The 13,456-nt window shown below is 43.7% G+C and overlaps 1 protein-coding gene across 6 annotated transcripts in view; it reads left to right on the top strand.

Moving 5' to 3' along the window:
* The window catches only part of LOC143518939 (uncharacterized), a 69,657-nt gene that overhangs the window by 45,367 nt on the left and 10,834 nt on the right, over window positions 1-13,456 (top strand). For 2 of the 6 annotated variants that reach the window (XR_013132306.1, XR_013132305.1), the window contains exons 4-5: window positions 2,712-2,766; window positions 3,687-10,299. Coding sequence is in view for 1 of the 6 variants with exons in the window: in XM_077011869.1 (XP_076867984.1) it covers window positions 2,712-2,766 (55 nt within the window). In the remaining 5 variants the exon portion in view is untranslated. Of the gene's footprint in view, window positions 1-289; window positions 2,072-2,669; window positions 2,767-3,686; window positions 10,300-13,456 lie in introns of those variants that run through there. The other 4 variants (XR_013132309.1, XR_013132308.1, XR_013132307.1 and 1 more) reach the window with 4 other exon arrangements.

The raw sequence follows: 13,456 nt of genomic DNA, 5'->3' as shown, positions 1-13,456 counted from the left end.
GAGAAACAAGTTGTTACTGCAGCCCTGCGGTGTGTGCGCGCGGCTGAAAGTGTCCGGCGAGGTTTCGATTCATCCGCCTGTATTCGATGACCCCCTCGTGTGCTCACAACACCCTTCTCAGGGAGCTGTTGTCGGCTGGGCAGCGGACTCCGTAGCCGCGTTCGGCTTTCACCGCACCACACGGGCAGCACTTACACCACGACCCTCTCACGCCAACCTGTTGAGCGTTTCGATTAGCAAGCACTGATGCCCGTCTGGCTGAGAATACCGAACATGCATAATAAAAGGCGAACTCTTTTTTTAAAATTTAATGCTTATTTGTTATTATTATTATTATTATTATTATTATTATTATTATTATTATTATTATTATAGTTTTTGTCATGATTATTTATTCATTTTTTTCTAATCGTATGCCTGTCCTGAAGAGTGCCTGAGCATGTGTGTGTGTGTCTTTGTGCGCGCGCTCCGTCTCACCTGCAGTAGCCGGTAAGATGCTATAGGGGGCCCCCTATTGACTGGTTGTGGTGCCTGCACGTTTGTGATCACCATGTCTGGTGGTAGTGCCCTTAGTCCTGGGGGATCGCGGCAATGCAGAATTTAGCCCGCACTCGGCTGCATCCTCACGCCCTCCATGAATCAGACGTGTTGGAACAGGGAAGTGCTGGACTGAATTTCTCTCCCATACATCTATGTGAAATATAGATCGCTGAGCACAGGAGAGGACGAGAGCCAAAGAGCTGCAGCTGCATAGAAACAAATAACGTGTGTGTGTGTGTGTGTGTGTGTGTGTGTCATTTATTTTAAAACATCTTCAATTTTAAAACAAAACTGGAGGATTAGATCAGAAGACATTGGGAGCTAGTGAGAGAAAGCGAGAGAAGAGAGAGAGAGAGAGAGAGAGAGAGAGAGAGAGAGAGATCGAGCAGCAGAATGAATGCATGCTGAGACATTCACCCTGTCACTGATTAGAACCCACTATGAGTTGGCCATCGAGAGGCCTCTTTCTCTGTAATCTCCCTCGGTCCCCCTTTTCGTCCCTCCTCTCCTCTTCCCTTCTCCTGACATCGCCCGGCTGCCTCCCTTTCTCCCTTTTTCTCTTTCTCGTACCTCCATCACGGCGGCAACGGAAGCCAGGCGAGATTAAATGTAAGCCAAGCACATCATATGGCCCGGTTCGCTCTCTCTCTCAATCTCTCCTTTTATCTGCTCTTCCCTCCCACCTATCCTCCATCTTCCTTCTTCGCTCTCCCTCTCTATCACCCTCTCTCTCTCTGTCTCTCTCTCTTTCTCCTTCTCTCACTCGCTCTCTCATTCGTGCCCTCCCTCTCCCTGATCTGTCGTTGGGTCCCTCCTTCCCTCTCTGTTCGAACCTCCAGTAGAAAGAGAGAGTGAGAGAGAGCATGAGAGAGAGAGTAAGGGAGAGAAAAGAAGAGAGCGAGTGAGAGAGAGAGAGAGAATAATGAGTGGAATAATGTTGAACAACAGGGGAAATTCCGAACTTGGAACTTTTTTTTTCTGGGGGAACTTGAAAGAGAGAAAGGATCACCGGCAAGGGTGCTGTAAGACGAAGACGACCTCTTTTGGTTTCTCTCCTTCTCTCTCTCTTGCTTCTCCCACTCCTGTTCTCCCTCTCTCATTTTTCTCTTTTCTGTCGTCTCTCTCTCCCTCTGTCTCCCCCTCTCTCTCCGGGGGGAAGCGGGCCTCCTGCGCTTAACTGGTATCAGCTGTGGGAGGAGATGGAGGGATGACTTCTACTCCTCCATCTAGTCTGGCTTTCTCTTCTTTTCTCTCATTTTGTTCAGTTTTCTGCACCAGCCATCATTGGGCTTTGTCCACTGAGAGAGGGAGAGACAGCATGAAAGAGAGAGAGAGAGAGTGAGTCTCACATGCATTAAGAGAGACAGCGGGAAAATGAGGGTGCAGGGATGGACAGGAGGAAGATGATGAGAATGGAGATGAAGAGGACAGCAGGACCAGGCGTTGGCATGTTCTTTTCCTGTTTGCTGTGGAACACCTCGACTGACAGCCAGCCTGTTCTTCGATGGACTGAATTTGCGGCACAAGCGTGGTTAGAGACTGTGTGTGTGTGTGTGTGGGTGTGTGTGTGTGTGTGTTTGTGTGTGTATTCTGTCTTTTGGCTAATAAATATCATTATATGATTGTTTTGTTCTGCCCGGTCTAGTCTGGGGTTTATCACTGGTGCCGCTGCTCTCTCTGTCTGTCTGGCTTCATTTCAACACCTGCAGGTATTTCTGCCATGTTCCCTCAGCTCGGGGAACTTTGCTCCTTCTTTGATTCTTTCATTTCCTTTGGCTTGATTTTTTTCCCTTCTCTTAGGCTGCTGGGGTCTGTTTGAAATTCCCTCCTTTTTTGCTCCCGCTCTCTCATTCTCTCTCTCCCCCTCTCTCGTTCTCTCTCCCTCTTTCTTCTGACATTCTCTCTCTTTTCTGCAGTCCTCAGCTCCAGACGGTGGTCAGACATCAGCTGTCTGACTGTGTCCTCTGTCTCTCTCTCTCTCCTTTCCGCTCTTCTCCCTCTGTCACTTCTGTCTTCCTTCTCTCTCATGTCGACGACACAATAGCCTGAAGAAAAAGAATCTCTCTCCCTCCCTCCCTCCTTCCCTCCCTCTCTTCCTCCCTCCCTCCCTTCCTCATTCTCACTCTCAGTCTCTGTCTCTCACTCTCTCGTTCACTCTCTCTCTCTCTCAGACATGCAGGTTGCTGCAGCACCCACGACACCCAGTCAGTCGCCGCTGGCGGAACAGTAAGTCCACTCTCTTTTTTGCATGTGTGTGTGTGTGTGTGTGTGTGTGTGTGTGTGTGTGTGTGTGTGCATGGCCAGAGCTGGCATAACCTATTAGTGCCTTATGATACAATATTATGATGGTGGCATCTTGTCGTGGTTTCAGATAGGGCTTGGTACATGATGCAGTAGTTCACCTACAAGACGATGGTGTTACATGTGTGTGTGAGTGAGTGAGAGGGAGAGAGAGAAAGAGGGAGAGGTTGTCTTTCTCTTTGCTGACTGTGCTCAGAAAGTCGGTGTTGCTGTCATGTCTGCCAAATTGTGCTTTCATTTGCTCTTAGATAAAGGTGGAAAGAATAGTGTTCACTTGTAATTCCAGACCGTAGAGAGAGGCAGACATGTGTGTGACTTGTTCTTTATCATGTCTATGCACGTGTGTGTGTGTGTGTGTCGGGGGGGGGGGGGGGGGGGGGGGGGGTAGCCAGCACGCGGTGTCTGTGTGTGGCACTGTTCTTCCACGCATGTGCTGCTCGGTGCCGTGCGCATGTGTGTGTGTGTGTGTGTGTGTGTGTGTGTGTGTGTGTGTGTGTGTGTGTGTGTGTGTTCCGAGTGTGAGATTTCATGTCTTTGTGCATGTGCGAAAGAGGAACAGAGTTAAGCATCACGCTCAACCGGCAGTGCAGATTCGCCGCAGTCTTAGAAACGAAAAGATGCTGGATGAGATTGTGAGAGAGAGAGAAAGAAAGACAGAGAGGGAGAAAGAGAGAAAGAGAGTCAGAGAGACAACAGGAGCAGATGAAGAAGGAGGCATGGAGGGATGCATTGCAGTGGCATGCCAGTCTCACTCTCCCTCCCTTCCTCCCTCCCTCTCTCTCATTCTCTCTCTCCCCCCGTCTCTCTCTCTCTTGTTCTCTATCTCTCCCCCTCTCTCCCTCCAGAGCCGATCGTGCCTCTCTCCTTCCCTGAGACCCTAACTTGTGACGTTCACCCTCTAAGTCCACGGGTTGGGTTCTTGGGAGCTGTGAGGGGCGCTCATGCGTCTGACTGCCGGAGTCCCGAACCGAACCGGAGGAGAGAAGAAAAGAGACAGGGGAGACAGAGACAGAGGGAGCGCCATGCCGAAAGCTTTCGTTTCATTAAGATGGACGACAACTGTTTCGCCCGTGAAAGACGGAAACGGGAAAAGCATTATTGGAAAGCCAGGAAGAGGGTGACAGGGAATATGTGAAGAAGAAGTGGCAGACTGTGGGCCTGAGTGTCATGTGATGGCAAGTGAAAAAAAGAAAAAGAGAACAAAATGGACAGTGAGAGGGAGACAGAGAGAGAAAGAGAGAGACGGGGATGTGTGTTTTTAGGTTGGGGTGATGTAGGGCCAATGTGGGTTTGGCCCAAACATAGCTTATGTTTAGAATATGAGTCAGGAGACTGAAATGGCTGTGTGCATGTGTGATGTATGTGAGTGTGTGTGTGTGTGTGTGTGTGTGTGTGTGTGTGTGTGTGTGTGTGTGTGTGTGTGTGTGTGTGTGTGTGTGTGTGTGTGTGTGTGTGTGTATGTGTGTGTGTGTGTATATGTGTGTGTGCAGCATCTGGTACACCCTAGATCCACACCCAGATCTGTGTGAGTGTGTGCATGAGCACATGTGTGTAACTGTGTTTTTTTTTTTTTTCTCGTGTTTTTCCTTTGTATTTGCATCTGTCTGATTGTGCGTGTGCTTTATTCACTCACAGTATTGAGAGCAGCACAACGTACTGCTGAGAGCGTAACCCTGAAAGCTCAGCCCTCTTGTGTTTGACCTCATGAGAACTTTTCGACAACAAAAAAAGCATAAACCTGTGATGGGCGCACGTGGACCTTTCTGCCACACGGCACATTTCAGTTTGTTAGCCGCAGCTGCTAATGGGCGTGTACTTGTGTATGCACCTGTGTGTGTGTGTGTGTGTGTGTGTGTGTGTGTGTGTGTGTGTGTGTGTGTGTGTGTGTGTGTGTGTGTGTGTGTGTGTGTGTGTGTGTGTGTGTGTGTGTGAGCATGATATTCTGCAATAAAAATACTGCATCTGTGGACATAAGTGCTTGAACAAGGGCTGGGATGGGCGCTTGTGTGTGCATTCTCCGTTCGTTTCCTAGCCGTGTGTAACGTGGCTACGGCAGCATCATGGAAAGATGGCACGTTGAAGAGAAATGGAGAAAAGAGAGAGTGTGAGAGAGTGAGAGAGAGTGAATGTGCGTTCAAGGGGAAACTAGTGCACGCACAAAGATGCAGTGATGCAGTCTGAGACTGCTTGCCGCTCTTCACACGCGTGTGTGTGCACACGCATGCACATGTGCTCCGCAGGGCCTGGCGGCTAAGGCTAAGCCTGGTCTCTTCGGCTGGGTTCCAAACAATGCCCTACTCCCTGTCTAGTGCACTACGTCATGTGCTCTCCTCAATGGAGGCTTCCTCTTAGTCAGAGAGGGAGTAGAGATGAGTCATTTGAAACACAGCCGCGAGGACAGCCCTGTCTGGGACACACATGCACTTTTCCTGACTGATACAATAATAGTGAACTGGAAGAGTGGACCGTATACTTCAGAAGGGCTCTATGATACTACATATACATTTGTAAGGCCCATTCATAAAAGTGTGTATTTATATAGTGTAAGTGGTTTTTACTTTGAATCTATAGCCCTCCACGCTGAATTGATCAGTGTGATTAGTAACTGTGTAGACCTTACAGAGTGTAGGGAAAGTGCTGATGGTGAAGCTGGCTGTTTGCTAGGAGCAGACAGTGAGGTTCTCCGTTGTTCGAGGGTGTATAGGGACAAACTCTTAACAGGGTGTAGCAAATACCGGCATGCCAGAAGAATCTTAATACAGAATGTTGAGGATGACTGATCACAACTGCAGAACTGACGCTAGACCACATAAAGCTGTTTATAAAATAAAGGTCCATTCTTGAAATTGAAATGTCTCATTAAAACATTTTCAATTTAATTGAATTAAAGCTCTAATGTACTTTTTAATTTGATTCTTATTTTAGCCGTTAGTTAAGTTATCGGCAAGTGAGTAATTAGATTTCATTTTAACCATTTTGATTTTGCAATAATTAGGCATAGTGAATGTAAGAATACTGTAAGTAGAAATACACATCTGTGCATCCAGGCAAAATATCATATTTGTCTGTTTGAGCTTGTGTGTGTGGGCGTGTTTTTAACACATTATTTGAACCAAATGTCCCCATGGTGACTTGAAAACTTGGAAATTTTGTCATTGGTTTGTCATCATCACTGGATATTGGCTTGGTCAAACATGTTTTTTTAAGCAAAAGGTGATGCTTTTATCTGAAGTAAAACTTTTGAGACTCACTTGTTTACTGAAATTAAGTTTGGGGTTTGCTTATTTTAACTGCTGTAATACACAAATCAATAAAAAGACCCCTCAAAATAATATAGTAATACAAAACTGTGTGTGTATGTATGTGTGGCTTGTGGAATAATTTCTTAAGTTCAATGGGTTTCTCTGCCCTACTTTATTATATAAAGGCACAAAGACAAGGGCCTGTGCTAGTACAGTAGGTCATGAGAGAGAGAGTGAGAGAGAGAGAGAGAGAGGGAGGCATAGATGGAGGAGGGATTATTACACCCTTACCCATTTCAATGAATTATAATCAATTCATTTTCAGCTTTGTTTACTACTACTACTACTATGACTATTACAACAACTACTACTCTAGCATTTGTATGTAAATGCACATTATGTCCTTACATCAATATGTGTGTGGGGGTTCATATATGTTTTGTCCACATCTGTGTGTGTGTGTGTGTGTAAGAGGCCAAGTGTGTGAGCGCCTCTCTCTTCCCGTCTCTCTGCAGTACGGTGGGGCTGGTGCTAGTCTCCATTGTTCCAGCACGCTCCTCTACCCCCAGCAGCACGCCAGACTGCACCTCCAGCTCTCCTGTGGTGGCGTGAGTGGGTGTGTGCTGTGTGTGTGTGTGTGTGTGTGTGTGTGTGTGTAAGGGGCCGGGCCTGCGGTGCCATCACTGGGTGCAGTATTGTGAGGCTAGCATGGTGATGTAGATCGCACCTTGGTTGATGGAGGCAGAGAGTGGGATTTTTTTTGTGTGTGTGTGTCATTATTTATTGTGGTTTCTCTCTCTTCATTTGGGGTTGATGTATTGGCATAATGGTATCAAATGCATACTGGCTATAGTTTTAAGGAACCAATTTTCAAATGAACACATTCCTCTAAAATGGTTAAATAATCTCTTGCGGATTATAAAAAGAATCTCAGTGGCCCTATTGGTGTAGAGGAAGTGTCGTCGTAGGGAGTGTCGTCGTAGGGAGTGTCGTTGAAGGGAGTGTCGTTGAAGGGAGTGTCGTCGTAGGGAGTGTCGTTGTACAGAGTGTCATCGACGGGAGTGCCATTGAAGGGAGTGTTGTCGTAGGGAGTGTCGTCGTAGGGAGTGGGCTAGATGCTGTCTCCTCTCTCTGTTAGAGTCACTCTAGCTGGTCCGCAGTACCCCTCCACACCCCTAGATTTTACTGCAGTACCGAACTGCCTCAAGCTCCACTAATATCTGCTACACACAAATGTGTATACGATACTCACACCTCCCCACATAATATTACCAGTAATATTACAAAAGCCCGAGCATAAATGTTTTTGTGATTTGTGACATTTTGTCAAACAAAATTATTTAATATTTCTTTTTACCTAAAACCAGTTTGTTTTACATAATAACTTCATTTAAAACACACAAATATTGCATTTGTACAATTTTATAAATTTTATTCTATTGAAATTTACCATTCTGTTGCAGTCCTGATTCTTAAAGTCCTACTCACCATTTTCTTTGCTACTCCTTTTCCAAGTGTGTGTGTGTGTTTGTGTGTGTGTGTGTGTGTGTTTGTGTGTGTGTGCGCACGTGTGTGTCAGTGTGTGTGTTTATTGCAGTGAGAAGATGTTCTCATCCCTGACTGACAGACTGCTCTATTCTGCCATATGTCCTAAGCTGGAGTTCCATCTTCAGCTCTGTATGGTTTTGCCTACAAAAATGCCAAACTGATTCTACTGTTCTTCTGTTACATATTACTGGCTTCTTGCCAGTCCCATGGAAGAAGCTCCTTATGACTTTGTGATATTAAATATTCTCTCCTTTGGTTTTGGAAAGGAAGCACACTGACCTCCTTAAAATTCCATCTTTCATCTTCAGAACTACATAGTTTTTATTGTTCTCAATAAAAAAAAATAATAATGAAGACATGACTAATTAAGGTAAAAAAAAAAACAAACACACGATGCGATATTTCATTGACATGATACAGCACGGAAATGAATACATTGCTGTCACTACGGGGCCTGCGCTACGTACATAGGCCGGACCGATCCAGAAGGTTCACCTTTAAGAAGTGGGAGCGAAGTACTCGCCAGATCGCTACAGAAACCAGTGGTTCTAAAAGCTGTGCTGCTGAGACTTCCAGACTCGTCTAGTCACAGGAAAATGCTGTTGTGGAGATGTGGAGGATGTGCTCAAGCCTTGGGAGAGGGTATTTGTGTCCTTGTAAAGTACATGATGGGATGCCTTTTGAGTGGGTGGACCGAAAATATCTGCTATTGGAAATATCCAGCTCTGTGGTTGCAGTTGGCGCTATTTAATCCTTCTGTTCTCTCACATTCTTCTCATTTCTCGCTCCCTCTCTCTCTCTCCCTCCCTCCTGCTCATTCTCTCTCTCCCTCCCTCCCTCCTGCTCATTCTCTCTCTCTTACACTCTCTCTCTTTCTCTCTGTCCTCACATGGCTTTTGCCCTACTTTGCTAGAACAGAGCTGAGACAAGCCAGCCTCCACAGCCAGAGGCAGGCACAACCACCAGAGAAACACTCCATCCAGATCCTTGCAATAGTGTGTGTTTGTGTGTGTGTGTGTGTGTGTGTGTGTGTGTGTGTGTGTGTGTGCATGTGTACATGTGTGTGCTTCCATGTGTATGTGCGTGTGCATGTTTGCATGTGCTGTTGTTGTATGTGCTTATGTGTGCATGCGTGTGAGTGCACAAAACAATAGAATAACAGTAGAATAAATATTGTAAGTTACGTTAATCGACATTTGGAATATTTTAAGCAGACTGATCTCAGGAGAACAAACTAAATGCAGCAGAAGCCGGGGATGCGGAAATCATACAAAATGTCTTCCCACCCTCCACCTCGGCTTCATGACATCAGCTACAATTCTGCGAATTTGCTTTGTTCTCCTAATGTACAAAAATGAAAAACTGTTACTGAAGAGGGACCGCGGAGTGCAGCTGCAGGAAATGGCGTCTTAGAGAAAGAGACAACAGGGAGGACATTAAGAAGTGATGAGATGGACCGGAACTGCTTACACAGTACCATTCACTCTCTCTCTCTCACACACACACACACAGTCCCATTCACGCTCTCTCACATCTACACACACTCCGCACACACACACACACACACACACACACACACACACACACACACACACACATAGCCTCAAGGTCTGTACGTGCTCTCAAATATTTTATTGGTTCCATCATCACCGTAACATTAACGTAATATTTCACACTCAGTAATGATAGCTGTACCATCCTCGGCTTGAAGATGGAGTTAGTGTGTGTGATTAAAAGTACTCTGTAAAGGCGTCCAGCGCTGCACAAACACACACCCACTTACTCCGGCTCCTGTTAAAGGGCACTGTTCCACACCGCAGAGCAGAGGCAATGGTAGCCTATGGATTATACACACACTGTTCTAACCTTCTTTTTCACTTACTTTCTTTTTCAGCTCATCACTCTTTCTCCGACATATGTTAGTCTGTCTCTCTCCTTCCTCTCTGAGTTTGTGTGTGGGTACAGGGGGTCTCAGGAGGTTGCCACGGCCCAGAAGGATGGAAACCAGAACTGGGCAAAGCCCACCTGTTCAACATCTACCTGCTCAACATTTACCTGTTCAACATTTACGACAAATGAAAACAAAAATCTATATATATAATTTCACAATACAAATATTTTTAATAATCATTTTTTCTTTTGCATAATATATATTGTAACCTGTTTTTTTTTTGTTTTTTCATGTTTCCAAATCCATTCTCTAATCATTTCGACTATCTCCTTTCCCACCCAGTTTGCTCACCCAATACCCCTAGACCTCCACCCCATTCCCCCATCCAGCCCCCTCTGTCAACCAAAGTCCTTTCATAATGAATAGCAAGGTACGATAATAGCCTCGCGGTTGCCATAGTAACCAGACAGGAGCCCTGTGTGTTCTGTAGCTTTTCTCATTTTCTGGGGTTTTTTTTTCTTCCCTGTTTCGAGAGGGGGCAAATGATAGTGGAATGAGAGGTGCAGCTCTCCCTCACCCTCTCCGTCTTTCTGCTGTGTATTCCCTCTCTCTTTCTGCTGTGTATTCCTTCTCTCCATCTTTCTACTGTGTATTCCCTCTCCCCGTCATCCTCTCACTCTTTTATTTTTGTCTATCACTTTTCTGTTAATTGTTCTGTTTCTTGATTGTTACCTTCCCATAAGAATTCAGTCAAAAAATAAATCAACAATAAATGTATGTGGTTAGCTAATGATATTGAAACAAATTTTTTTAAAAATTTTTTATAACTTTCCTTGAAGTTATAGTATCATAGTATGAATTGTTTATATGCAATATATGTTAGAAATACATATTCTAATATATGTGTACACTGTTCCTGGTACCACAGCAATTTAACCCAAAACAAGTGCTCGCACAGCTGCGTAAGGTGAGACAGCTAAAAGCAACAGGAGGAAGGATGCTGCCACAGCAAAAAGGGCAATATTCAACCATGTTTTCTGCTCTGAACACATTCTCCACAACATTTAAGACACTGTTCAGAAGGACTGACTGTAGTAAATAACATAATAGTAAGTGAAATGTGCTCATACCACTGAGGGAGGACCACTGCAGGCAGATTAACACTTCCATAAAAAAAAACTGCATATACTTACAGACACTTGTTACAAACACCAAATCTATCGGCCCCCACTTGTGTGCCTGGAGTTTGCTAGTCACTATCACTGCTTGCTTAAGAACTGTCATACAGAGAAGAACCTGACCAATCATACTCTTATCAAAACCTGCCAAAAGGCTACAGGATGGCTTACGCACCAGAGCACCCAACCTCGCATCTCACAGGTTCAAAGCAGAGGAGCATTGTTGGAATGGCCACTCATATGATCTCAGAGCAGCTCTGGTAGTTAAGGACTCCGATAATTCTCATGTTAAAACAACAACGGCCTGACACACAATATAGACACTTTTGTTGTCATTAAAATAGCAGATGCCAACATCACACACAGTTGTGGCTTGTGTTGCTTGTGTGATCGTACAAATTTCAACACCACCTCATTTGTCTGTTCAATAATACAATTTTAGAGATTTTTACATAAATACATTTTAGGGATTTTCTCACATTGCAAAAATGTTGCACAGGCAGAAGCAGACAGAGTAAAGTAAAGGAGGACATTAATGAGATGTGAGTAATGTGAAACTATAGATTTAATGCATAGGTTATAGAACACATTTTGAGCTAAATCAATTGGTAAATAAAAAGTTTAATTATTTAAACCGTTAAACAGTTGAATAATTATTTAAATAAAAATAATGTATTTTTAATGAGGAGAAATAAAGGAAAGAAGTGAAGAAAATGTTAACAAGAGATTTCTGTTTTCTTTTAAGAGCAATTGTCATGCACTGATGAACTAATAGATTCAGAAATTCAGAAACACTGGCCACAGATATCACTTTAATTGTAAATTCTAAATATTTATGATTGTCATGTATTGCAACTTACTGTTGTAGCATTTTAGTATCTCAATTACTGGATGTCGTAATTATTGTTGCTGTTTTAATGTTTTAGTATGTTTTAGCTCTTTGCATGTCCTAGTTTGTATATGACCTTTTACATTTAGCTTATATATTAGATGACATTAATTACTTTTATTGTTATTGTGATTAACACAAGGAAACTTTTACTGCACAACCATACAAAAACAGAACTCAAATTCAAATTTCACACACTGAATTTACGAAAATCATAAAAAATAATAATTAAGAAAGATATAAAACAGATAAGACTTTCATAAAATATAACCTATAATATATATTAAGAATATTTAAATAACAGAGTAAAAATCACAGGCACGATTCCTGAACAACATGATAACATTATGCATGCCACTGATTATAATCTGTCAAGGTAGCGTTCAGATAGATATAGAACTGTTCAGAAGAGCCTTGTGGCACTTGCTGTTACAGTCTTATAATGTCTGTCTACTCTAAGGTGTTAGTTCCAACAGATGGTGACCAGGACGGACTGGGTCCACCAGAATATTACATTTTCTTTCCGTAAGCTCTGTGCTGTGTATACATCCTCTAGCACAGGTTACTGTGTTTTAGTGGTTTTCTGAGAAGATTTTATCATCATCTGTAGTACCTTCTTATTCACAGTACTATATCAGATGGGAACGAGGGAGGACACTCAATGGCACAGCGGTAAAAAGGTACCGTCAGCCTTGGACAAACTGATTTCCTGATTTTCTGCTGTGCATTCCTGATAAGACATTGTGTGTTATATGTCCATGTAAGCTCCTCTGAGACTCCCAGGAACATACAGCTGGAGACTCTACCTCCCCTCTCTGAATGTGCAGTACCAGGTGAGCTTCTTTGTCCTGTCTACAGTCAATTATTAGTGTGTTGCAGTGGGGAACCGTCAGGGCCCTCTACGCCCTCTCAGAGGGCCTAAAATATTCTTAAAACAATATATATATATATAATTATCCAATTTTATTTTATCTACTTACAGTTTTACAATCGACATCTAAACAATTACAAATATATAAGCAAATAAAATATTCAACCGTGTCTATTCAATCTGTGTTTGAAGGTGAGGGGTTAAGTGGAAGCCTGTGAGCCTGTGTCTCCCCCTATCAGGACTGTGATGCCCGCTGTTCGTTTACAGAATGACAGCAAAATTGACCAATCATATCTACCCTCTTAGTGGGCGGGCTTAACTGTATGATAATTTCCGCCCGCTGTGGCGACGCTAGCTGTCGTTAGCCTACCGCCGCTAGCTAGTTTCGATTCGGCCCTTTGACGTCCTCATTTACATATTCCGGTTGCGAGAACCACGGAGCTGTGAAACCTTATTTTGTTTGGAAACTTATTTTGCTTAACAAGTTATCTAGTACAAATGTTATTTGAACGCACTACATGCGTTTCTAAAGTTATACTGTCGTCTCGGTTTTTTCTTTATTCTTTAGTGCAGTTTATTAGGAGAGGAAAAAAATAATTCGGGGGGGTGTAGCGGGCCCAGGTTTAATGGTCAGGGTTCGCTACTGGTGTGTTGGTCTATTTGGTCTTAGGACCAAACTGTTCCCAGCACACCATTCTGTGTGAGCCTCATGTGGTCTCGTCTCCATTGGTGATCAGTCCTATCACTGTCGAATAATTTGCATTAATGGTAGTAATTGTCTATTGTGGGATAGTATGCAGTGTGTGTATACACACACACACACACACAGCAATTTATATATTTTGTAGTATGTATTTATGTATTTTCTTTAGTTCACTTCAGTTTATAACTATGATTTATAACTAGAAATTATGAATGGCTTAAAAAAGGAGGGTGGGCCAAAAAGAGGTGGTGAAGAATGTAACGGAGACTGGTGGAGTATAGTTAGTCACCCTG

The sequence above is a fragment of the Brachyhypopomus gauderio genome, chromosome 7, assembly GCF_052324685.1.
Source record: "Brachyhypopomus gauderio isolate BG-103 chromosome 7, BGAUD_0.2, whole genome shotgun sequence".
NCBI classification, from domain to species: Eukaryota; Metazoa; Chordata; class Actinopteri; order Gymnotiformes; family Hypopomidae; genus Brachyhypopomus; species Brachyhypopomus gauderio.
The sequence above is the reverse complement of the archived record's forward strand: the minus strand, read 5'-3'. Positions and strand labels throughout refer to the sequence as shown.